Here is a 27,170-nt window from a genome sequence, read left to right as displayed (position 1 = left end):
TAAAGCCCAGCTGAGGCAGATTCTGCCGTAACTACACAGAAATCCTCAGGACACTGATGAGCAAACCTAACCTGCTCAGAAAGCCCAAATAAGAAGGAGCAGCCCCGCCCCTCCCCCTGCTGTTTGCCACTTGAGTCCAGGTTTGCTGTGTTCTGGGCCAGACTGATGTCCTCAATCCTCAGGAATCCCACCTGGGCCCCACAATCAGGAGATGATCCATTCCAGGGCAGGTCATCATGGGAACTGTCAGAGCACTGTGTTAGGTCACATGATCCCAACCCTTGCCAAGGCCTTTGGGAATTACCCGCTGGACGCTGAGGAGACCAGACAACTTCCCCTTGGCCTTGTCTGCTGCCCACTGCCTTCTTGTTGTGCCGAGGCAGAGACCCCAGAGCCTAGGGGCTGGGCAGCTTAGGTGGGCCAACCCTCCAGCCCCACTCAGGCCTAGAAGGGAAGCGTGTCTTCTCTGTGCTTCTCTAGGGAAGAGGGGACAGAGTTCCGCAGTCCCAGAATGAGCCCCTACCCTCTCCACTGCGGGTGGGGCAGGATTCCCGGCAGCCTCGGAGCCAGAGCTGGGGATGTGACTGATGGAGCTGGCGCGTGATGCCGAGTCTCCCTAGCCCAGCTGTTTGAAGACTAAACTGTATCGATTGAGAATTTAATTGCTCCGTAATCGCTGAGTAAACACTGGCTGGTCCATTGATCATGCCCCAGGCCAGCTGGGGAGAGCCAAGAGGCGGGACAGAGGCGCCAGCAATGCGAACGAAGGGCTCTCCCAGACAGCATCCTTGGAAGGAAATCCCTTCCTCAAGGATATAGTACAGAGTGCAGCCTCCAGCAGAGCTCACAGCCACCCACCGCCCAGTCTGCGGGCTGGTTAGCAGTGCAGACCAGCGCCAGGAAAGGATGGGGGCTTCGGAGAGGCTGCTTAGGGCGGGAGGTTCTCTCTGGACACCATATACTAAGTGGGAAGTGCAGGCTACAAAATCTTTTTTTTTTTTTTTATGGGGGAAAATGTAAAATACAGTGCTTAGAAAAATAAAACCCTGGAAGGTTGCACCCTAATATATTGACAGTGGTTAATTCTATATAACTGGATTCAATTATTTTCTTCTTTATATTTCTGTATTTTCCACATTTCCAACAACTAGCAAGTATAACTTATAATCAGAGAAAATAGATGTTATTTAAGATCAAAAGAAATGCCTAGAAGGGTTTCTCCTGTGCTCTGGAAGAAAGAAAGAAAGAAAGAAAGAAAGAAAGAAAGAAAGAAAGAGAAAAAACCCTAGCAGCAGCTCTGTGGAAAGTGGTTGCATTTTGGAGTTAGACCTGAGTTCACCTTCCAGTTCCAGAACTGATTAGCAAGGTCCCTCTGTCAAGACACGGGGCTTCTCTCCATCTCAGATTCCTTATCTAAAACTTTGAATAACAGCTATCTCACAGAATTGAGATAAAATACTCAGAGTGCTTAGTGCAACATACCTGGCATGTTCAAGAAATATTAGTGTCTCTTCCATCCTGGAGGAAGGCTGGGCAGGTAGGACCGAATACCAGGGGTGAGTCATTGAGTTCACTGGGGCCCAGAGTACCTTCTTCCCCAGGGCTCCCCAGGGGAGGGAGTTGTTCTGTTTCCTCCCTATGCTTCCCCTAGCTGAGCCGCCACCCCACCCTTACAAGCCTCCTCTCATTACACTAATAGAAGGCAATCTTCCTCCACTCGGCCCCATTGCCACCCACAGAGACAAATGGGCTGCCATTCTGTTGGATGCTGCGTGGTGGCTGGCCAGTTCCAGGGTCATTGTCAGGGAGAGCGTGAGAGGGAGGAGAGGGATGGAACTGGAAGTAGGGCTGCAATTACTAGCCTATTCAGCTCCCTAGAATAAAGCCCTTGTCATTAGCTAGCAGCAGGAGGAGGTAGGGAAGGGGGAAGAAAGAGCCTGGCACACACTTACTGCACCCGGCTCTGGGTTCCACGCCGCCCCCCACCCAGCTCTCACCTGAGGGCCTAAGTGCCCTGGTAAGCACAGAGGGTTTGCCTGGGCTGGGGGGGGGGGGGGGGGTTGGGAGGTGTGTGTGTGAACCCAGGCCCATTCCCGGGTGGTCTCACCATCCCCTCAGAGGCCTCTGCCAGCCCCATAACTACTCCATTGCCCCCCAGTCCCTGATGCCACCCCTTGGCTCCTTTCTTACAGAAACCCAGCTTCCAGACTTGCTCAACTTTGGGTGTTCCTACCTCCTGGGGTATCACTCCCTGGCAGGCTCCACATCCCAAGGTAGAGTTTCTCCTGACCCCATCCCTCAAGGCTTCTCTTCAGGTGGCTGGGGCAGGTTGTCCTAGCAACGCCCACCCTCCAACCCAGGGCTGGGGCTTATCGGTCTCTTGGGGAGGGGGGAGGGTTTCTCCTGGCCCCTTAGTCTCTCCTCTGGGCTGAGGGTTTGCCTCCGGCTGTGGCGGCTCCTCTCCACTGGTATGACCAATGGGGCTGTGGGTGATCAGCTGCCGTGAGGCCTCCATGGGATTCGTCCAGAGTTCTTAAGAAAGGGATTCTTGCTAAGTCCCACAGCTTGGAGTGGGGCAGGGAGAGGACAGACCCTTCAAGTTGGGCTGATCTTGATCACCACTGGCTTCAGCTGGGGTGCAGAAGAAGAATGTCAGGGAGCCAGCTCTGAGGTCACACACCAAAGGTCCCAGTGACCCTGAGACCTGATCAATTGGCTTAGGTTTCTTATTGGGGTCTCCTGTGCAGACCAATGGGCTTATCCCCAGAAGATTCAGAGGCTGATTGGGCTGGAGCCTGGCTGAGCTGGTGGGAAGCCAGACTGACAAGAGCCTACCTTGTCTCAGAGCCCTGCAGCCCAGCCCAGGATCTCCCAGGGTGGCCCAGAGGGCTTTGTGACCCACCAACCCCACGCTAGCCCTCAGCCCAATCTCTGACTTTGGCAGGTTCTCACAGAGAAATTCCTGGGGAGGTGTAGGCTATGCTCTGTGGAGGTGGGGCACCTGGTTAAAGGAAAGTGATAAGGGGGTGTAAAGGGGTCACAGATAGGGTTAGGAGCAAGGATGTGGGGGTCTAATGGGAGAAAACGTTCTTAGGATGCAATCCCCCCAGGAAGCCAGGAACAGACAGACTGACTGACACATACATTGTTGGACTGTCAGAAAACATCCAGAGGACCTCCTCCCAGAGAAGCCGAGAAACTGACATCAGAAATAGACAGACAGAGAGGCAGAAATACACTCTAGGAAACTACAAATGAAACAGAACAACTTGGAATAATTGGGAACAGAGGCAGACAACAGCTGAAGGTCTGGACCAACTGGGCGTAATTCTCCCTGTCCCACCCAGAGGGGAGGGCTGCAGGAGGGTAGTCCCTCCATAACCGAACATCCCCCTACCCTCCCTCCCAGAGCACCTCTGTCCCCCACCTTGGCACCTGCCTTTTCAAGGGAAAACTAAGATAATAGATTTCCTACCCTCCCACTCCAAATCTTGAGAAAGAGGCCCATTCCCTTGGCAGCCATGATGGGGGAGCACCCCTCCCCTGCCCCACATACACTTGTCACTCTCTCCCACATGGCACACCAGCCCCCCCATCCCTTCCCACCAGGGTCCAGGGCCACAGGGCAGGTGGGCAGGCAGAGGGGTGTGGGCATGAGAAGGAATAAGAGGGCTGAGAAGTGAGAGAAAGGATGACCATGGAAAATCCAAGGAAGGATTCCTGTTGCCACACCCCTAGGACTGAGCTTGAGGGCACCCTGTCATCCATCTTCGATGATGCCTTGTGCTTGGGTAGTAGCAATTAAATGCTTACTGAATGGAGCTGGATTGACGGGGTGGGAGGCAGACTAGACAGCCCTTCTCCCCGCCTGCCAAGGAGGAGATTTTTAGGAAGAAGACTCAGCTGTGTGTCTGAACAGTGACAGCCCATCGGAAGGAACCAGGACCCTCTGTCTCTTTCCTCGAAGATCATCCTGATGCCACTCTGCTCTCTGTCCTCTTTTCTCTTCTCTCCTGCCCTCACATTCTCCCATTTCTGTCTACTTCCAGTTTCCAGGTGAGCCATTTCCAATTTGGAAATTAGAAACTAGATGGGGAGATCCTCCAGAACGCAAGTGGCCTTACTTGTTCTTATGTCCCTGGGCACAGAACTTGACTCACAGACCACCCAGGGCATGGGCACAGCGCTCGGTCCCTCTCTTTGCCTTCCATGATCCTACCTGGTCACCCTCGGAACAAGCACACCTCCCTCAGCCCTGGACTGAAGGATCCCAAAGTGCCACTTGCTTTGGCCTGACTCTGACACCTCAGAGTCCTGCCTACACCCCGGCTCTGACTTGTCTTTAAGGGAACATGAGTAGTGATGCCTTTCAGGGGTGATTTTGTGTCTTTGTGTCAATAGCTACCATCTCTGATGCCTACCTAGTGCTCTCCAAGGAATAAAGGAGGAAAGATCATGGAATCACTCAGTCTCAAACAAGGAAATGGTGAGCGGTAGGAGTGACAAGCCTTCAGGGCAAGTCTGGGCGCTGGTACTTTCTGGCCACGTGATTATAGGCAGGGCCCTTGAGTGCTCTGAAACGTACTCTGCTCTCAAATAAGACAGGGACAAGAAAGCCTGGTCTAACCTCGCTGAGCAGCTGAAAGACCCAATGAGATTATGCGTCAGTGTTACTTTCCTGACAGACCACCCTCTTGGGAAATTGAGGCCCAGGGGAGCTGAGCAACTTGCCCAAGTTCATCCCAACAACAGGAGACTGTAGATGAGGCCAAGTTCAGGCCAGAATCCAAGTATCTTGACTCCCAGTGACATAAGAAACAAGTAAAAAAAGAGAGAGAAATGTGCAGAACTAAGAAGAATTGGTGGAAAGAGAACAAAGCGTGACCAAGGCCCCGGGATATAGACACAGGAGAGGAATTTGATGTGGGCCAGAAGGAGAGAGGTGAGGCAGAGAGACAGGTGAAGGTGGAAGACAGACAGAAGCACAGAAGTGCAAGGAGGAGGGGCCACAAAATGGGAGGTGGAGGGGAGAGGGACCGAGTTCAGCTACTCAGAGTGACTCTCATTTCTCCTACCCTAGCTGAGGAAATGATCTGCGTGGCACAGAATTATTTACCTACGCTTATGTTCCAGGGGAGTCTAGAGCTTAAGAAACCCAAAGAACTCACTGAGCACCTGTTCAGGCGGCTGTTAGGTGTTAGTCCCACAATGTAAGACGTCTGCAGCAAATAGCTGTGGAGAAGAGGGGCCACGTTGTGGGAAGCAGGCGGTGCCCACAGCCTTGCAGCGTTTCTGTATCCATTCAGCACTTTGTTACTCACCGCCCTTCCCGTGCAGGCTTTGCAAACGTGATGATAATTCCGCACAGAAACTTAGAGGTGGAGGTACTCCACATTAAAAGGAAAAGTTTATAGTACACGTAAAAGCTAAACAAATAGGTTTTGTGACGATGATGACTACTCCCTACGGAAGACCGCTATGTTGTTGGCATTATTGGAGAGACCCCACATATGTGCTGTAAAATTCACATTTTCTGTCTGATTAGATTGGCATGCTGGGCCCGTTCCATCAAATATATGTATATATATCTAAGTTTTATTACCCTAAGATGTCATCAGTGACTAGGAAGTGATCTGATATTTTGCTACTTAAAATAGTTAAATTAATTTAAAATTCTTTAATTAAAAAAATTAATAAATGAGAAAGGGACTATGACTAACCCACAACAAGATGAAGCGGGCCTGGGACAGTGAGACCAACCCCTGACTCAACATTCTCCCCCTTCCTTCCCAGGTCAACAGCTAACTCAGTGCAGGTTGAAAAGCCTGACAATTAAAACTCAGTCATCTTGGCTCTTTTATGGGAGGAGAAAGATTAGAAAGAAAAGAATAAATCTTTGCTACCATAGAAAAGGCAGGCACAACCCTGGACTGAGCACCTGCTTAGTGCCAGACACCCTACCACGTGATTATATATTCTGTGTATAATCCAACTAACTTCCCTTGATTTCTAAAAAGATGATATTTTATGTAGGCTCTTTAGGGGAAGGAGCCTAAGTTTGGCATTTGAACATTAGGGTATAATGGCCTCCAGAGTTGGGAATGGCTCATCTGGGGACCAGAGGAAGGCAAGAGCAATAGAAGGCATGAGGCAGGAGGTAAGAACAGACAGACAAAAACACAGGACTCAGAGGAAGAGGCCGAATGGCGCTGTGCAGTGTGCTTTGCTTCGAGGGGAAGGACAGTGGGGGTGGGGAAGGGAGGACGGCCACCAATGCATTCCCACCTTTGGGAGGCCAAGTCGGAGCAGGCGGGCTTCTGCTCGGCATCAGCGGCTGGGCAGCAGAACTGGTGCAGCACGGTCTCATTCCTGAGGGCAGAGCAAGAGGGAGAAGGTCAGGGGCGGCCTTGACACGTTGGGCCCAGCTGGCACTGACACATCCCCCACCATCTGACCTGAGAACCCTTCAACCTGTGTTAACATTACTCCAGGGAGGAGCTTCTGGCTCTTCTCCAACACGCAGTAGGCCCAGTTCAAACACCACCTCCTGCTTGCAGTCCCCGGACCTCCCATCAACCGCCTCCTCCTCCTCCTTCTGAGCAACCCCCATCCCCGGCCCTGTCCTCTGCATAGGATGTACCATTTATTCAGCCCTCCCGTTTATCATTAAGTTCTTTATGACTCCGTTCCCTACTATGATCTGGCAAGGCCAAACTAGGTCTATTCACCCATCGTGCACAGAACTGTATGCAGGGAATGTGTTTAAGCTGATCGTATGCGAAGGTAGAAAGCACTCATACAGAGATTTTAGGGTTGCTGGCTGAAAATCCAAGGCACGGTGCTTGATGAGGAATTTGTTTGATGCAAATGAAAACGCTAACCCGGAGGCGGAGATAGAAATTCCAGTGCCAACTCTACAGCTAGCCAGCTGTGTGATACCTCATCACCTTTTCCAGGCCACAATTTACTTACTAATGAAGTAAATGAGTTGAACCAGAGAAGTGGTTCTCAACCCTAGCTGCTTATTAGAATCACCAGGAGCTTTAAAAACCATCAATGCCTGGGCCCTAACCCCCAGGGACTGATTCACTTGGTCTGGACTTTTATAAGGTCCAGGACTTTTTATAAGGACTTTTTATAAGGTCCCAGGTGATTCAAAAGGTAATCAGAATTGAGAGCCATTAGACTAGATGATTTTCAAGGTGACTTCCATCTCTAAAACTCTGTGATTCTAATATCTACTTTGAGCCACCTTGGGATTTAACAGTAAAATTAATTTTGGATGAAGGTATGCTGACATGTGGTCTTCTCTCCCTTAGCAAGCATTCACCATCATGGAGTCAGAGAATGACAGACCTGGGAGGGCCCCCAAAGATTTCCCAAAAGACATTTTTAAAACTTCCTTTAGCCTCAGAACACTTTGTCCAAACCCAATCTTTCCTGGAAGCCCATTTTGTAAAACAACGAAGGTGGTCCCTCTATGGTCAGGGAATTGGAGGTCTATGCCTCCTTGATCTGCTGGTCCCAGTCTTGGTAGCCACCTCCCATGTGTCTCTTGGGGGCCCCAGGATTATAAGAGCATAGATTAGAAACTGCTGTGTTTGGGGTGCCTAATGGTTAAGCATCTGACTACAGCTCAGGTCATGATCTCATGGTTTGTGAGTTCGAGTCCCACCTTGGGTGAACACAAGCCCGGCTTTAGGTGAACAGAGCCCAGCTTCGAGTAAGCTGGAGCCCCGCTTCAGGTGAACATGAGTCCCACTTTGGGTAAAATATGAACCCCGCTTTGGGTAAGCCGGGCTTCTCTCTCCCTCTCTCTCTGCCCCTCATGGGATCCTCTCTCTCTCTCTACCCCTTGCTCACTTGCTGTCACTTGTGCCCTCTCTCTCTCTCTCTCTCTCAAGAAAGAAAGAAAGAAAGAAAGAAAGAAAGAAAGAAAGAAAGAAAGAAACTGCTGAGTTTATCTCTTTTCATGGAAGAAAATAATGTTGGAGCCTACCTTAATCTGACAAAAATAATTCCAGAAAGATTTCATGCTTAAGTGAGAAAACATAAAACAAGGGAAGATTTACAAGGAAATTTAGGAATACAGTTTATGTGTTGCAGAGACTTCAAAACAAAACAGGAAATTGAAACGCCATTAAGAAAGAGAAACATATCTGACTACATACAATGAAAACATCTTGTATGGAAAAAGATACTCTCATAAGCCAAACAACAAATGATAGAGTGGGAAAATATATCTGCAACACATATGACAGAAGGCCATATCCTTCTGACAGAAGGCCTTCATATCCTACATTGAGATCCCACAAATTCATAATGCAAAGACAGACCCAGTAGAAAAAATGGGCAAAGATTAGGAATCCCAGTTGACAGAAGAGGAAATCCAAAGCGCTGGTAAATAGATGGAAAGATGCTCTACCTTACTAGTCAATAAGGAAGTGCAAATTAAAGCAGCACTGAGATGCCATTTCCCAACCACCATACTGGCAAACATTCAAAAGACTAGTTACGATAAGTGCTGGTGTGAATGTGGGGAGAAACGTGCCCTTGTCTCCCACCTGTGTGGTTGTGAAGTTTTACAGCTGTTTTGGAAATGAAAAAGAACTCATGTAGGGCACCTGTGGGGCTCAGTCGGTTGAGCTTCTGACTCTTGATTCCGGCTCATGTCATGATCTCATGGTCATGAGATCAAGCCCCACGTCAGGCTCTGAGCTGAGTGTGGACCCAGCTTAAGATTCTCTCTCTCTCTCTCTCTCTCTCTCTCTCTCTCTCTCTCTCTCTAAAGGGTTAGTATTCAAAATCTATAAGGAACTTAGCAAACTCAACACCAAAAAAACAAAACAAATAATCCAGAGAAGAAATGGGCAGAAGACATAAATAGACACTTTTCCAAAGAAGACATCCAGATGGTCACAGACACGTGAAAAGATGCTCAACATCATTCATCATCAGAGAAATACAAATCAAAACCACAATGAGATACACCTCACACCAGTCAGAGTGGCTAAAATTATCAACTCAGGAAATAACAGATGTTGACTAGGATGTGGAGAAAGGGGAAACCTTTTGCACTGCTGGTGGGAATGCAAACTGGTGCAGCCACTCTGGAAGACAGTGTGGAGGTTCCTCAAAAAGTTGAAAATAGAACTAGCCTACAACCCAGCAGTTGCACTACTAGGAATTTATCCAAATGATACAACAATGCTGATTCAAAGGGTCACATGCACCCCAATGTTTACAGCAGCACTATCAACAATAGCCAAAGTATGGAAAGAGCCCAAATGTCCACTGACTGATGAATGGATAAAGAAGATGTGGAATATATATATACAGTGGAGTATTATTCAGCGATCAAAAAGAATAAAATCTTGCCATTTGCAGCAAAGTGAGTGGAACTAGAGGGTATTATGCTAAGCAAAATAAGTCAGTAAGAGAAAGACAAACATCATATGACTTCACCTGTGTGGAATTTGAGAAAGATAACAGATAAACATAGGAGAAGGCAAAGAAGATAAAAACAGAGAGGGAGGCAAACCATAAAAGACTCTTAAATACAGAGAATAAACTGAGGGTTGCTAGAAGGCAGATGGGTGGGGGGATGGGCTAAATGGGTGATGGGCATTAAGGAGGGCACTTGTTGGGATGAGCACTGGGTGTTGTATGTAAGTGATGAATCACTGGGTTCTACTCCTGAAACCAATACTACACTGTATGTTAACTAACTTGAATTTAAATAAATAAATTTTTTAAAAAAATTCTTTCTCTCCCCCTCTCCCCACCCCACAGCTTGCTCTCTGTCTCTGTCTCTGTCTCTCTCTAAAAAAAAAAAAAAAAAAAAAGCACATGTCTTCTGACCTGGCAATCCCACCTCTGTAATTTTATACCCTAGAAATGTAAGTAACCTGTTCACAAAAGTATTTGTACAAAATGTTGTGGCAGCATTGTTTTCAGTGGGGGAAACAAAACAACTGGAAATAACCCGAGTCCCCACCAATCAGGGCATGGTTGAATGAATTGGGATAGCTTCATTTATACCAGGGAGTTGTGCACTGTACCTCTATATGGAATTATGTGTGATATCTCTTGGCCTGGATGGATTTCCACACGTATGGCTAAATGAGAAAAGGAAGCTTCAGAGAAGCATATGTAGTTTTGTAAAATAAACAAGGACCCCTCTCCCTCAAATTCCTATTCTATACATTGTGCTCTATTTCTATACGAGTGCATATATAACTAAGCTGTTCACACTGGCTACCTCAGCAAGAAGGCACTGGGACAATGTAGGCAAAAAATGGAAAAGGAAAACATATGTTTGGTGTAATGTTAGCTGAAAATGTTAAATATAAATTCCTACTCATGATATTACTGTAAATACATTAAAATTGGATATGTACCTGAACAAGGACTAGAAAGTTTCAGGAACCTACACAAATATTAATGTCATTTCAGGACAGATCATGGACATTTTTATCTTGGGTTTGTGTTAATTTAATAAATTATTGCTTATGGATTACATATAATCTATAGATTATGGACTAATAATTAATGTAACTAATCTAGTTTTGTAAAAGGGCAATAAGGAAAATAATTGAATCTGACCCCTCATTTCCCAAATGAGAAAATTGAGGCATGGAGTGGGGAAGTAATTTGTCTAGAGTAGTTCCCTGACCAAAGTCCCAGCTCCGTCTTCCAGACACCCTCATCTCCCTCACGCCAGCCCTTGGTTCCTGGGGCAAATCAGAGTGTTTAGGGAATTGTCTGGATCTCAAATGTCTGATTATAGCCCCTAGGAATGAGGAGAAGGGGGAGGAGGAGGAAGGAGACAGGGAAGAAACCAGAAGGGCTCAGAGCCATCACCCAAGTATGCAGGTATGGCAGAGAACGTACCCCCCCACCCCAGTTCCTGCCACCAGGTGTACCTGTGCCCTGGGGGTCAGGTTCGGAATTTCAGCAAATGTCCCCGAGATCCTCGGCAAAGAGGCAGAGTGTGTTCACCACTCAGGGCACTGGCACTTAGCTAGGAGCTAATTAAAGCTTTAGCCAGGGCCAGGCCCTCGAAATTCTGGGACACTGTACACCTATCACTTCCCACATCTATATCCAGTTTGAGACTCAGGATTCCACTGCATGGCCATAAAAATGGTAGAGTAGTTTGGAGGAACTAATGGTGTGTACAACATCACAGTAAGTAGAGGCATGAAGAAGGGGGACTCCCAGTAGGAGAATCAAGGAGGCAAAACCAGGATCCCAGAGGGGCAACTTTGAACGAGGAACCCCCTCCTCTCCTTCACTGAGGTGAACACAGCAGATCTAACCACCAGGGAACCTCTCCAAAGGAGATTCCTTGAGTTCCAGGAAAAGGCAGAAATCATAAAATCATTTCCCGTCACTTCCCTGACACCTACCCCTCCTGGTACCATCATCACAAGGGCTGGCAGAGCCTGAAGACTGAGCTCCTTTAATTTTTTTCACTGTCTCTTAATTTTTTCACCTCCTCCAGGAAGTCTTCTCTATCTAAACATGAGGAATAGGAGGAAAAGGTCACTCCCTTGCTCAGAGGTCACTCCTATTCCTGAGGGGTGGGAGAGGCTGAATAGCCAAAACAACTTTGAAAAACAAGAACAGGGCGCCTGGGTGGCTCAGTCAGTTGGGCGTCTGACTTCAGCTCAGGTCATGATCTTGTGGTTCGTGAGCTTGAGCCCTGTGTCAGGTTCTGTGCTGGCAGCTCAGTCTGGAGCCTGCTTTGGATTCTGTGTCTCCCTCTCTCTCTGCCCCTCCCCTCTCATGCTCTGTCTCCTTCTTTCTCTCTCAAAAATAAACGTTAAAACATTTTAAAATAAAATAAAATTAACCTCATACCTTGTGTCATATTTATATATAAATTAATACAAAATGGAATATAGACCTAAAGTAGCAGATACCATTTAAAACTTCTCAAAGAAAACACAGGAGAAAATGTGTATCTTAGAGTATGCAGAGATTTCCTAGCTAGGACACAAATAGCACAGATCATAAGAAAAAAATTAATAAATTAGACTTCATCAAAATAAGAAATATTCTCTTTGAAAGACACTGTTTAAAAAATGAATAATCCTTACAACTTAATAATAAGATCAACAACCTTATGGAAAAAAATGTACGAAAGATTTAAAATAGATACTCTGCCAAAGAAAATATACTAATGAAGTGGTTAGTTATTAGGGAAATGCACATTAAAACCTCCATGAGAAACCATTCCACACTCACCAGAATTAGTAAAATTTAAAAGTCTAAAAATAGCAAGTGTTGAAAAGAGTGTGGAGCACCTGGAACTCTCACACACATCTTTCTGGTGGAAATGTAAAATGGTGCAACACTTCAGAAAGCACTCTGGCAGTTTCTTACAAAGTTAAACATGCACTTACCACATGACCCTGTAATCACATTCCTAGGTATTTACCCAAGATAAATATAAACATAGATTGATAAAAACTATTCATAGCACTAAACGTTCACAGCAGTAAAATAAAACTGGGAATTCTATACATGTACATTCAATTAATCTTTGACAAAGGTGCAAAGAATGCACAACGGGGGAAAGAGGGTCTCTTCAACAAATGGTGTTGAGAAAAGTGGATATCCACATGCAAAATAATGAATTTGGATCTGTATCTTACTGTACACAAAAGCAGCTCAAAGTGGATGAAAGATTTAAACATAAGACCTGAAACCATAAAACTCCTAGAAGGAAAAAAACACCGGGGGAAGATTCACGACATTGGCCTTGGCAATTGTTTCATGGATAGGACACCTAAACCACAGGCAACAAAAACAGAAATACACAAGTAGGACTACATTAAGCCAGAAAGGAAACAACAGAGTGAAATGGTAACATACGGAATGGGAGAAAATATTTGCAAACCATGTATCAGATAAGCAGTTTATTTCCCAAATATATAAGAAAGTCCTACAACTCAAGAGCAAAAAAAAAAATAATAATAATTCAATTAAAAATGAGCTGAGTTTTTACCTGAGTGAAACATTCCTCCAAAGAAGACAAACAAAAGGCCAACAGGTATATGAAAAGATGCTCAATGTGACTCATTACCAGGGAAATACAAATCAAAACCACAATGAGGAATCACCTCACCCGTTATGATGGCTATCATCAAAACATATGTATATGACAAGTGTTGAGGAGGATGTGTAGAAATTGGAATCTTTGTACACTGTTGGTGAGAATGCAAAATGTTGCTATGGAAAACAGTATGGAGGTTTCTCAAAAAATTAAAAATAGAACTATCATATGATCCAGAAATCCCACTTCTGGGTATTTATCCAAAAGAACTGAAATCAAGATCTTGAAGTGATATTAGCACCCCAATATTCAATGCAACACTATTCACAATAGCCAAGATTATAAGCAATCTAAGTGTCCATCAATGAATAAATGGATAAAGAAAATGTGGTATATACATACAATGGAATACTATTCAGACTTAAAAAGAAGGAAATCCTATAATACATGACCACATTGATGAACCTTGAAGACATTAAGTAAAATAAGTCAGTCAGAAAGACAAATACAGCATGATCCCACTTATGGAAGGTAACTAAAATAGTCAAACTCATAAAATCAGAGACTAGAATGGTGGTTACCAGGGGCTGGGGAAGAGGGGGAAATGAGAAATTGCTAACCAGTGGGCATAGTTTTGATTACACATGATGAGTAAGTTCTAGAGATCTGCTGTACAACATTGTGCCTGTAGTTAACAAGGCTATATTGTACATTTAAAAACTGAAGACAGTAGGTCTCATGTTAAGTGTTCTTACCAGAGTAAAATAAAATACAATGAATAAAGTTAAACACCATATTTTGGTTTGAATATCCATGTCTTAAACCATGTGACTAAAATGAGTGGTTCCCACTTTGGGAGCATCTGCACCTTGGCCAGAGGAGTAGGAGGGAGTAGAACTGGCCCAGAGTTAATACAAGGAGGGCACAGGTACATGTCCTCACCAAGCACTGTCTATAAATTCAGGAAATGATCTATCCTGCACACATATGGTCCAGGTGTTCTAAATGTACGTAGAGCCAGTTTTTATCAATAAAATAAAAATACATGTTTTATAAAAAACCAGCAACAGAAGGGGTACTTGAACAAATTATAGCTGAGAACTTCCCTGAACTGGGGAAGGAAAAAGGCATTGAAATCCAAGAGGCACAGAGAACTCCCTTCAGACGTAACTTGAATCGATCTTCTGCACGACATATCATAGTGAAACTGGCAAAATACAAGGATAAAGAGAAAATTCTGAAAGCAGCAAGGGATAAACGTGCCCTCACATATAAAGGGAGACCTATAAGACTCGTGACTGATCTCTCTTTTGAAACTTGGCAGGCCAGAAAGGCTTGGCACGATATCTACAGTGTGCTAAACAGAAAAAATATGCAGCCGAGAATCCTTTATCCAGCAAGTCTGTCATTTAGAATAGAAGGAGAGATAAAGGTCTTCCCAAACAAACAAAAACTGAAGGAATTTGTCACCACGAAACCAGCCCTACAAGAGATCCTAAGGGGGATCCTGTGAGACAAAGTACCAGAGACATCACTACAAGCATAAAACATACAGACATCACAATGACTCTAAACCCATATCTTTCTATAATAACACTGAATGTAAATGGATTAAATGCGCCAACTAAAAGACATAGGGTATCAGAATGGATAAAAAAACAAGACCCATCTATTTGCTGTCTACAAGAGACTCATTTTAGATCTGAGGACACCTTTAGATTGAGAGTGAGGGGATGGAGAACTATCTATCATGCTCCTGGAGGCCAAAAGAAAGCTGGAGTAGCCATACTTATATCAGACAAACTAGACTTTAAATTAAAGGCTGTAACAAGAGATGAAGAAGGGCATTATATAATAATCACAGGGTCTATCCACCAGGAAGAGCTAACTATTATAAATGTCTATGCGCCAAATACCCGAGCCCCCAGATATATAAAACAATTACTCATAAACATAAGCAACCTTATTGATAAGAATGTGGTCATTGCAGGGGACTTTAACACCCCACTTACAGAAATGGATAGATCATCTAGACACACAGTCAATAAAGAAACAAGGGCCCTGAATGATACATTGGATCAGATGGACTTGACAGATATATTTAGAACTCTGCATCCCAAAGCAACAGAATATACTTTCTTCTCGAGTGCACATGGAACATTCTCCAAGATAGATCATATACTGGGTCACAAAACAGCCCTTCATAAGTTTACAAGAATTGAAATTATACCATGCATACTTTCAGACCACAATGCTATGAAGCTTGAAATCAACCACAGGAAAAAGTCTGGAAAACCTCCAAAAGCATGGAGGTTAAAGAACACCCTACTAACGAATGAGTGGGTCAACCAGGCAATTAGAGAAGAAATTAAAATATATATGGAAACAAACGAAAATGAAAATACAACAATCCAAACGCTTTGGGATGCAGCGAAGGCAGTCCTGAGAGGAAAATACATTGCAATCCAGGCCTATCTCAAGAAACAAGAAAAATCCCAAATACAAAATCTAACAGCACACCTAAAGGAAATAGAAGCAGAACAGCAAAGGCAGCCTAAACCCAGCAGAAGAAGAGAAATAATAAAGATCAGAGCAGAAATAAACAATATAGAATCTAAAAAAACTGTAGAGCAGATCAACGAAACCAAGAGTTGGTTTTTTGAAAAAATAAACAAAATTGACAAACCTCTAGCCAGGCTTCTCAAAAAGAAAAGGGAGATGACCCAAATAGATAAAATCATGAATGAAAATGGAATGATTACAACCAATCCCTCAGAGATACAAACAATTATCAGGGAATACTATGAAAAATTATATGCCAGCAAATTGGACAACCTGGAAGAAATGGACAAATTTCTAAACACCCACACTCTTCCAAAACTCAATCAGGAGGAAATAGAAAGCTTGAACAGACCCATAACCAGCGAAGAAATTGAATCGGTTATCAAAAATCTCCCAACAAATAAGAGTCCAGGACCAGATGGCTTCCCAGGGGAGTTCTACCAGACATTTAAAGCAGAGATAATACCTATCCTTCTCAAGCTATTCCAAGAAATAGAAAGGGAAGGAAAACTTCCAGACTCATTCTATGAAGCCAGTATTACTTTGATTCCTAAACCAGACAGAGACCCAGTAAAAAAAGAGAACTACAGGCCAATATCCCTGATGAATATGGATGCACAAATTCTTAATAAGATACTAGCAAATCGAATTCAACAGCATATAAAAAGAATTATTCACCATGATCAAGTGGGATTCATTCCTGGGATGCAGGGCTGGTTCAACATTCGCAAATCGATCAACGTGATACATCACATTAACAAAAAAAAAGAGAAGAACCATATGATCCTGTCAATCGATGCAGAAAAGGCCTTTGACAAAATCCAGCACCCTTTCTTAATAAAAACCCTTGAGAAAGTCGGGATAGAAGGAACATACTTAAAGATCATAAAGGCCATTTATGAAAAGCCCACAGCTAACATCATCCTCAACGGGGAAAAACTGAGAGCTTTTTCCCTGAGATCAGGAACACGACAGGGATGCCCACTGTCACCGCTGTTGTTTAATATAGTGCTGGAAGTTCTAGCATCAGCAATCAGACAACAAAAGGAAATCAAAGGCATCAAAATTGGCAAAGATGAAGTCAAGCTTTCGCTTTTTGCAGATGACATGATATTATACATGGAAAATCCGATAGACTCCACCAAAAGTCTGCTAGAACTGATACATGAATTCAGCAAAGTTGCAGGATACAAAATCAATGTGCAGAAATCAGTTGCATTCTTATACACTAACAATGAAGCAACAGAAAGACAAATGAAGAAACTGATCCCATTCACAATTGCACCAAGAAGCATAAAATACCTAGGAATAAATCTAACCAAAGATGTAAAAGATCTGTATGCTGAAAACTATAGAAAGCTTATGCAGGTAATTGAAGAAGATATAAAGAAATGGAAAGACATTCCCTGCTCATGGATTGGAAGAATAAATATTGTCAAAATGTCAATACTACCCAAAGCTATCTACACATTCAATGCAATCCCAATCAAAATTGCACCAGCATTCTTCTCGAAACTAGAACAAGCAATCCTAAAATTCATATGGAACCACAAAAGGCCCCGAATAGCCAAAGTAATTTTGAAGAAGAAGACCAAAGCAGGAGGCATCACAATCCCAGACTTTAGCCTCTACTACAAAGCTGTCATCATCAAGACAGCATGGTATTGGCATAAAAACAGACACATAGACCAATGGAATAGAATAGAAACCCCAGAACTAGACCCATAAACGTATGGCCAACTCATCTTTGACAAAGCAGGAAAGAACATCCAATGGAAAAAAGACAGTCTCTTTAACAAATGGTGCTGGGAGAACTGGACAGCAACATGCAGAAGGTTGAAACTAGACCACTTTCTCACACCATTCACAAAAATAAACTCAAAATGGATAAAGGACCTGAATGTGAGACAGGAAACCATCAAAACCTTAGAGGAGAAAGCAGGAAAAGACCTCTCTGACCTCAGCCGTAGCAATCTCTTACTCGGCACATCCCCAAAGGCAAGGGAATTAAAAGCAAAAGTGAATTACTGGGACCTTATGAAGATAAAAAGCTTCTGCACAGCAAAGGAAACAACCAACAAAACTAAAAGGCAACCAACGGAATGGGAAAAGATATTTGCAAATGACACTTCGGACAAAGGGCTAGTATCCAAAATCTATAAAGAGCTCATCAAACTCCACACCCGAAAAACAAATAACCCAGTGAAGAAATGGGCAGAAAACATGAATAGACACTTCTCTAAAGAAGACATCCGGATGGCCAACAGGCACATGAAAAGATGTTCAACGTCGCTCCTTATCAGGGAAATACAAATCAAAACCACACTCAGATACCACCTCACGCCAGTCAGAGTGGCCAAAATGAAGAAATCAGGAGACTATAGATGCTGGAGAGGATGTGGAGAAACAGGAACCCTCTTGCACTGTTGGTGGGAATGCAAATTGGTGCAGCCGCTCTGGAAAGCAGTGTGGAGGTTCCTCAGAAAATTAAAAATAGACCTACCCTATGACCCAGCAATAGCACTGCTAGGAATTTATCCAAGGGATACAGGAGTACTGATGCATAGGGGCACCTGTACCCCAATGTTTATAGCGGCACTCTCAACAATAGCCAAATTATGGAAAGAGCCTAAATGTCCATCAACTGATGAGTGGATAAAGAAATTGTGGTTTATAACACAATGGAATACTACGTGGCAATGAGAAAAAATGAAATATGGCCTTTTGTAGCAACATGGATGGAACTGGAGAGTGTGATGCTAAGTGAAATAAGCCATACAGAGAAAGACAGATACCATATGGTTTCACTCTTATGTGGATCCTGAGAAACATAACAGAAACCCATGGGGGAGGGGAAGGGAAAAAAAAAAAAAAAAAAAAAGAGGTTAGAGTGGGAGAGAGCCAAAGCATAAGAGACTGTTAAAAACTGAGAACAAACTGAGGGTTGATGGGGGGTGGGAGGGAGGGCAGGGTGGGTGATGGGTATTGAGGAGGGAACCTTTTGGGATGAGCACTGGGTGTTGTATGGAAACCAATTTGACAGTAAATTTCATATATTAAAAAATAAAAAAAAATAAAAATAAAAAAATAATAATAAAAAATAAAAAACCAGCAACAACCTAAATGTTCATTAACCAGTAAATGCACATTGTGGTATATCTATACAATGGAATACTATTCAGCAATAAAATGAACAAGCTTACTCATATGTGCACCAACGTGGATGAGTTTCAAAAAAGCATCATACTAAATGGAGGAAGCTGGACACAAAAGTCTACACACTGTATGACTTCCATTTGTATGACTTCTTAGAAAGAGCAATATAACAACAGTGACATCAGATCAGTCTCAGTGATAAGGGAGGGAGACAGTGAACTGCAAAAGGGAACAAGGAGTCCTCGGGGTGAGGGAAATGTTCTATAGCTTCATTGAGGTCATGGTTGCAGAACTGTAGACGGTTTGTCTAAACCCATACACTTAAAGTCAGTGAATTTCATTGTATGTAATTGTGCCTTAATATAGCTGATGTTTTTAAGACTAAAATCTTTTTCTCCCCCTTCTCACTTCTTGATACTTCATCAAGAGGCTTTAGAATAATTTCTTTTCTAACTTTCTTCCTCCCATTGCCCCCAGATCACCTAATTATTAACCCCCCTCCAAGCAGCAATAAAAAACACCGGATTTTTCCTTTCCTTCAACCGCTAGATTGGATTTTCAGAGACCAGATGGCTCATGACTGAGCCAAAGGAGTCCAGGGGGCCAGAAACTAGGACAATGAGAAACTGGGGGTGGGGATGGTTGAATGGGGGAAATTTTGGAGCTGGGCCTGGGGCCGAGAGCCCCTGAGAAGTGCAGCGGTAACAGTGCTGAGCTGGAGACCCAGCTCCCCTTTCAAAACTGTGGGCCCTCTGGAAGGTCAAGTCATGGTAAATGAGGCTCTTATTCTTGCCCTGTTTATGTCACTGAATTATAGGGATTCAATAAGACTTTGAATGTGAAACTGCCTTGGGAGAAACATAATAAACCCTGCACAGATGCAAAATCTTATAATGACTATTATTGATATTATTAGTCCTCGTCACTGAGGAACTCAGCAACCACAGCGCTATTGCAAGCAGAGACCTACCAGGGTGCCATCTTGACTTCCTCTTCCTGGGCCCCCACCCCCTCTTCCAGTCATGGGGGCAACGAACGAAGGGGTAGATTTTCTTTGCTCATTGGTGCAATCTGCCACTGCACAGTCTTCCACGGAAGGCTTTGGAAAGATCTCAGTAAGGCAAGTGCTTACAGATGATCCAGCAGCCAGGGGCAGAGAAAGGAAGTGGCTTGTAGTTACTTACATGTGGATTTTGCAAGTTTTTCACTCAATTCAAATGAGAAACAGTGGACCCCATCTCCCTTCACATCTCCTTAAAAAGGCATCAGGGTATTCTCTTCCTAACAGAAAGGGTCACCTCTCCTCCTTACTCTCCCCCACAGAGCTCAGAGCCAATAACACTCCATAACTGCTTGCTTGTTCATTTACTCATTGAGCACTTCCTGCCTGCTAGAAACTTGATGTACGATAACCATGAAATGATGGACTGGAGAGGTAGATATTATTATTCCCATTTTACAGATGAATAGAGAAATTTAGTAACATGGTCAAAGTCACACCACTAGGAAGATGTTGAGGTAGAACTTGAACCCAGGCCTGGTTCCAGCCCCCAAGTTATTTTACTGCCACGGAAAGAGCTGGAGATGTGCAATCGGCCAAATAGGAGGCCTGGGTGCGAGTTCCAGAAAGACGTCTAGCTGTGTGGTTTGGGCAAGTCACTTGAGCTCTCTGAGCTTCTCCCCTTATCTGTGAAACCCATGACCTCACTGCGTTGCTTTGAGTGTCGTAAGAGGTAACCGGCACAACAAGCTCCTTGTGCATGAGGCAGACTGAAGGCCACACCGGGGTGGGGCCGCTCATTGTTATGGCCTCCTGACTGCAGCTCCACCTCCCAGCCCATCTCTCAGACCACCACAGTGCCCTTCTGAAAAAGTGTTTTCATTTCGTGGAGGTGGCAGGCACAGGGGAAAGACCTTGGCTTGGAATCAGGAGGACTTGGACGTACATAGCTCCTTTGCCATTTACTAAGCTTTGTAACTTTGGGAAAGTCTCTTAACCACTCTGAACATCTTCCTTTATCACTCAAATGGACATCATAATAGTAGTACCTCACTGGATAGTTGAAGGAACTCAATGAGAAAATATACTTTAGGAATTTCGTCCATAGCCCACAGTAGTGTATAATAAATGGCAGTCGCTCCATTCTTGAATTAGTTGTTCCATTTTCCAGCCAAATGGCCAACTCTGGGCCCTGTGTGTGTCTATATCCCCATGCACGTGCACAGGGCCTGCCACTGATTACCTGTTCATTGCTTGCTAAACTGACAGCAGAGTCAGCCTGGGTATAGTCACCATGTTTTACATGAGGTCCTCAGGCCTGATTCATCTTGCAGCTCAAAGGGTGTGCCCTTTTGCCAAACTCTCCCTATTTTCACCAGCCCCCTGCCCTTGGCAATCACCGTGCTACTCTTGAGTTTGACTTTTTTTTTTTTTTTTAAGATTCCATGCATAAGTGATACCATGCATTATTTGTCTTTCTCTGTCTGGCTTATGTCACTCAGTGTAATACCCTCAAGGTCCATCCATGTCGTCTTAAATGACAGGATTCCCTTCTTTCTCATGGCTGAATAATATTTCAGTGTATATCTACAGCACACTCTTTATTCATTCGTTGATGGACACTTAGGCTGTTTCCCTATCTTGGCTCCTATAAATAATGCTGCAATGAACAGGGGAATGCAGATATTTCTTTCAGATTCAGTTTTAGTTTCCTTCAAGTAAATACCCAACGTGGGATCGCTGGATCATATGGTAGTTCTATCTTTAAGATTTTGAGAAAATGCTGTTTTCCATGGTGGCTGCAGCTGATACCCCACCAACAGTGCACAGGGCCCCCTTTCCACCCTCAACCTCACCCACACCTGTTATTTCTTGCCTCTTTGATGATGGCCATCCTAACAGCTATGAGGTGATGGGATACATTGGGGATTTGATGTCCATATCTCCGATGACTAGTGATGCCAAGCATTTTTCTAATGTACCTGTTGGCTATTTGTATGTCTTCTTTGGAAAATGTCTATTCAGGTCCTTTGCCCATTTTTTAGCCAGATGTTTGGGGATCTTTTCTATTGAGTTCCTTATAGATTTTGGATATTAACCCCTCATCAGACGTATGTTTGGCAAGTATTTTCTCCCACTCTGTAGGTTGCCTTTTCACTCTGTTGAGGGTTTTCTTTGCTGTGCAGAAGCGTTTTAGTCTGATGTGATCCCACTTGGTTATTTTTGCTGGTGTTGCCTTGTGCAGTCCTCATCAGTCACCTTCACCACAGTGATGGGCACACAGTGCTGCTGTCTCTTCCCTTCTTTACAGCACTTCACAGTTTATATAGCATTTTCTTACCTATCTTTTACCCTTTGTACCACCTTGTGAGTTAGAGCCAGTTATTCTCCTTTGCGGATGAGGAACAGAGATGTGACCTGGTTTCCCTGAGGTCACACAGCCAGTAAGGGGGGGAATGAGTATTGAACTGAGGTCCTCGGGTCCTAGGAGTGCACCGGCATGGAGCAGTGAGGGAGCCACATACTCTAGGGAAGAATTCCATCAAGGCCCCTTAAACTACAGGAAGTAGCATGGTCCCATGGAAAGCAAGCAGGCTGGAGGTTTGGGAAGACATACATTCAGGCCCTACCTTTCCACTGGGATGGCTGTGAGATCTTGGGCAGATCATCTGACCTTCTTCTGCCTCAGATTTTCAGCTGTGAGGAGGGAGGATCATAAAGGAAGCTACCTCATAGGGTTATTGTGAAGATCAAACAAAATAACCCATGTCATGCTAGTGCAATGCTTAGCAGAGAGCAGAGTCAAAATCGATGTCCATACCATGCACCGATACGGGACCATGCACCAATACAGGCCACGGCAAGTCCAGAGTCCAGAGTCTGGTTTTGCTACTTTCTAGTTAATAGGTTGGCCTGCCGGAGCCTCAGTTTCCTTACCTGTAAAATAGGACGCTAATGGCATCTACCTCAAGGGTTAGCATGAGGATTCAATGAACCAATATATCTAAAGAGCTCAGAAGTGTGCCTGGCCACGTCAATATGCCCCTGCTCTCCCTAGATCCAGAATTCCTCTCTCCCAGCCCTGGAGTTGCATGCAAAGTCTTGCAATAACAGCCCCTATCCATCTCTGAATTATATCATTAGGAAACAGAGTGAAATGTATGGACACCTCCACCAGAGATCCCAGGCTGCCTCGATCTCCAGATCTCCAGGTTCCACCCACCCTCCAGGGCCCAGCACCCAGACCTCTGCAAAGCCTTCCCCTGTTGCTGCCGTGCCTGCACCCCAGCCCTGCTGGCCTCAGCTCCTGCCCCTGCCTGAGCTGGACCCTCTTATCTCTGGATTCCCACACCAGCCTCCTTCCAACCCCAGTGGGCCGCACCATCAATTTTTTCCACGCTGCGTCACCAGTGTTTATGTATACATCTTTCCCTATACTAGAGTTCTCCAGGGCAGAGCAGCGCCTGGGACCAATTAGCCTCTCCATCCAGGATGGCATGCAGTCTGGCTCGTGGCATGCAGTAGATATCATTTGTTGACTCAATGTGTGAATAAAGTCCTTATTACCAAGGGTGCTGGAGAAAAATGGGGAATTAAACATGCACATTCGTGAAATGTGTACATATGTCAACAAAAGCCCAAGTACATGCCACAAAGACCTGTCCACCATTATTATCAAATGTGCAGCTGTACAAAGCCCTTTCCAGACATTGCCTCAATTTAATCCTCATTTTACAGATGAGGAGGCTCAGAGAGACAGGATACTTGCTTAATATCACACAGCCTTGGCATCAACGTGGCAGTCTGGGGGAAGCCTAACTCAGACCAGGAAAGTCGGTCTCTCACTTGAGTGTGACAGGGGACCCCAACCTCCTCCTCCCTCCACGCAGCAGGAAGCTCAGGGCCTCAGGCATGAGGGCTTCCTCTGAGCCCCTGAGCTTCCTGCTGCCCTCTCTCCTTCCTGCCCAGCACAGTGGCCCTGCCAGCAACCCCTGAGCCATTCAGTCGCCTATCTTGAAGCCTACTTGTTTGAAGTCCAGCCGTCTTTGTAGGGAGCCAGCCAGCAGAACTCCCGGTGCCAGGCTGGGCGGCTCAGCAGGAATTACAGAGCCAGGCGCTCGGCTGCATCCCGCCAGCTCCTCTCATGAGAGATCTCTCTATTACCTGGCAGACAGGTGCCTGGCTACAGGGGACAGCCAGCTTGAGAGGACGGATCGGAGCCACCGAGCCCATGCCAGCCACAGAGGCTGCCTCACACCACATCCTGCCTCGTACCAGAGAAGCGCACCTACACAGTGTTACTCACCCACCCTTAGTCAATTGTGGGCATTCACTGCTTTTTCCAGGAACGGTGAAGGCAGATCCTGGTCAATAACAATGGCTGCATTTGTCAGTGTTTCTGATTTACCGTAACATTTTTGAGTGCCCTATGAATAATCCCAGTGAATAATGGTAGTAAAAATAATTATACTATGTAATTATAATAATAATTAATATTAATATTAATGCCATGTACCTGACGAGGAAATTAAGGCCAAGGGAGGTTTGATGACTCCTGAGACACAGCTAAGACTCCAGCCCCATGCCCCGCCACTGCTGTCTACTGCATCCTGGCACTCGCTTCTGCCTTGCCCTACAACCCCAAGGCAGGCATCGCAGGAGAGATGGCCTCTGGGCTGTGACAGCAAGAGCCTTGATCTTGCCCTCTATAGCATAGTCAGATTTGGAGTTAGACAGAAACATAAAACCCCATCCAGCCAATCCCCAATCTTGTACCTCAACTACCTCCTAGCCACCTGCCCTGCTCATGTGCTGCAACCCAATTCACAAACCCACAGAAACACCCACTGCTTCTGGGAACCAGCTACACACTAACACTCAGTGTGCTTACAGACACTTGCTTGGGAGTGCAGAGATTCATACACACATAAATATACATGCATGCTCCTCATTGCACACACACATATGTGCACACACTCCCTAACACTCACACCTCATTTTGTGAACACACCCACAACTCTCACAAAAATGCACATGTTTCCTAAATATACTCCAAGTCTCACACTCAATAGAAACTCCCCAAACCTATGCACACACAAACCTATGCACACACAAAACGCGAATGCACATGCATTCACTCTTGCGTATGTAGACACACATATACATATATACATATTTTCACATACAACTCTGCATGTGCAGTCATGTGCGTGCACACACACACACACACCACAGAGCCCAAGGATTTTCTAGCCCCTACATGAACCCTCCTGACCATGTGGGTCCTGGAAGGATATGATGTTCCATGGGGACCTACAAATCATCCATCTGTGGCTATGTGTGGGTGGCATTCTGCCAGTCCTCTAGCCTAGTCCTGTGTGGCATGGCAGAGATGAGTGGGCCAAAGGCCAAGTTCAGAGCTGCAGCAACACAAACAACTGTCACATGGGCATGGTGCCACCAACCTTTTTGTCCCTGAACATTGAGCCAGGTTCCCCATCAGGACTTGCCTAGGGGAAGGGCTTCTCATGCTGCAGAGGACTCCCCTAGAGTGGGGATGGCTATGTCAGGGTACGAGAGGCTAAAGCTTGCATGGGAATCTTGAAGACACCACCTTACTGTGTGACCTTGGGTGGGCCACCTTAACCTCTCTGAGCCTCAGTTATCACACCTGTGAAATAGGGATAATAATACCTTCCCGTCAGGGGTGTGTGGATAAAATGAGGTGGTAGATGGACATAAAGGCCGAGCACATAGCAGAAATTAGCACACGGATATTGAAAGAAAGACAGAATAAATGATTGAATAGCAGATGATTGGGAATGGCATTCTAGGGCTCTCTCTGCTGAACTGCTCTCCCTCTTCTGCCCTTTGAACTCCCAACTCAGTTTTCCACAGTAGTGCACCCTTCCCTGTTCAAAGTTCCACCCCCATGTCTTCCCATTTGTCTCTCACCCCCCAGACTCCTCTGGAAGCCCCATCTGACCCTCCAACCCCATCTCTCCCACCCCCTTCCCTTCTTTTATTTTTTGAATACATCCATGTCTTCCAGCCCCAGGGCCTTTGCACAGAATGTTTTCCCTTCAGGTCTTCACATGGCTCTGTCCCTAGCTTTATTTAATCTCTAGGTGAGGTCTTGCCTAGCAAAACTACCCCCCCCCCAGTCATCCCCTTATTATCCCTTAGAGTCCTTATGAGTTTATATGCACACACATATGGTCATTTTCTTGTTTAATACCTGTCTTCTCTTGAATATGAGCTCCGTGATGGCAGAGTCTTTGTCTGACTGTGAATTCCCAGCACCTGCAGCAGAGCCTGACACACAGTAGGAGCCCAATAAATATTTGCTAAATGAATATACAGATATGACTCCAGCCCTTGAGGCAACTAAATAAGATTTTTCCATCCCTAAGTAACAATAATGTGCTCAGCTCCCCTCTCTCCACCTTCCTCTTTCCTATACAGCATAGTTCATTATCTTTTAATATTTTCCCAGCCCCCAGCTAGTCTAATTATTCACAGCACTCATGTGAATATTTGTGTATATGTGTTGATAAATGAGTGTGCTTGGGCCGATCTATTCTAATGGTTCTTAAGCAGGGAGCAGCATCAGAATCCTGAGAGTTTCATTTAAAAAACCTTTGGCTGCCCTCCCTCCACTAACCGCCTTGTGAATGACAGTCTCCAGGGCGGAGTCAGGGGCGAGTGCATCTCTTAGCCATCTGGATACCTGTTACTGCATCATCTGCAGGAAGGCAGTGGAGAGCAGAGGTGAAGATACCAACTGCTGGAATCACACTGCCTGGGTCTGGGTGTGGACACCACCTCATGACGGTTGCTTGCCCTAGGACAACTTACCTTAACTCTTTGGCCTCACCCCCCACTGTAGCAGTCATCAGCACATATACAAGGATAAGTCTGTAAAGCACTTAACCTGGTGCCTAGCCCATAGCAAGCACATGACAAAATGTTCACTTTCATTAAATTATTGTGGCTTCCCTCTAGGTAGTGATGCAGTCTTCCTCAGTTTCCCTACAGGGCTCAGCTAAGGGCCATTCTGTGGCAGATGGTCAGCAAGTATAGTCGCCTGTTGTATGATGGAAACAAATGTGTGATTTCTCCCACCTTCCAGAGTGGTCTTCTGTCTTAAACCCATGTCCCCCTCCAGTTATCAACCCATTACTTTACTCTTCCTTATAAGAAAATTCATCAAAGACTTTTCTATACTCACTGTCTACTGTTCCTCTTGTTCTGTCAACCTTTAAAGTTCTTAGTAGGGAAATTTCAAACATACATTTTACCAATCTTTTACCCCAATAGTTTTTGCAGGAGTATTTTATTTTATTTTATTTTTGAGGGGAAGGGACAGAGAGACGGGGAGAGAGAGAA

General features: G+C 44.9%; 1 protein-coding gene across 9 annotated transcripts in view; it reads right to left on the bottom strand.

Annotated features, from left to right (window-relative positions):
- The window catches only part of IQSEC3 (IQ motif and Sec7 domain ArfGEF 3), a 111,059-nt gene that overhangs the window by 68,018 nt on the left and 15,871 nt on the right, over nt 1-27,170 (bottom strand). For all 9 annotated transcript variants that reach the window (XM_053895004.1, XM_053895005.1, XM_019464884.2 and 6 more), the window contains one exon: nt 6,286-6,369. In XM_053895004.1, coding sequence (XP_053750979.1) covers nt 6,286-6,369 — 84 coding nt within the window. The remainder of the gene's footprint in view (nt 1-6,285; nt 6,370-27,170) is intronic.

This window comes from Panthera pardus, unplaced genomic scaffold (assembly GCF_024362965.1).
Source record: "Panthera pardus isolate Hobbes unplaced genomic scaffold, ASM2436296v1 HiC_scaffold_6, whole genome shotgun sequence".
NCBI classification, from domain to species: Eukaryota; Metazoa; Chordata; class Mammalia; order Carnivora; family Felidae; genus Panthera; species Panthera pardus.
The sequence above is the reverse complement of the archived record's forward strand: the minus strand, read 5'-3'. Positions and strand labels throughout refer to the sequence as shown.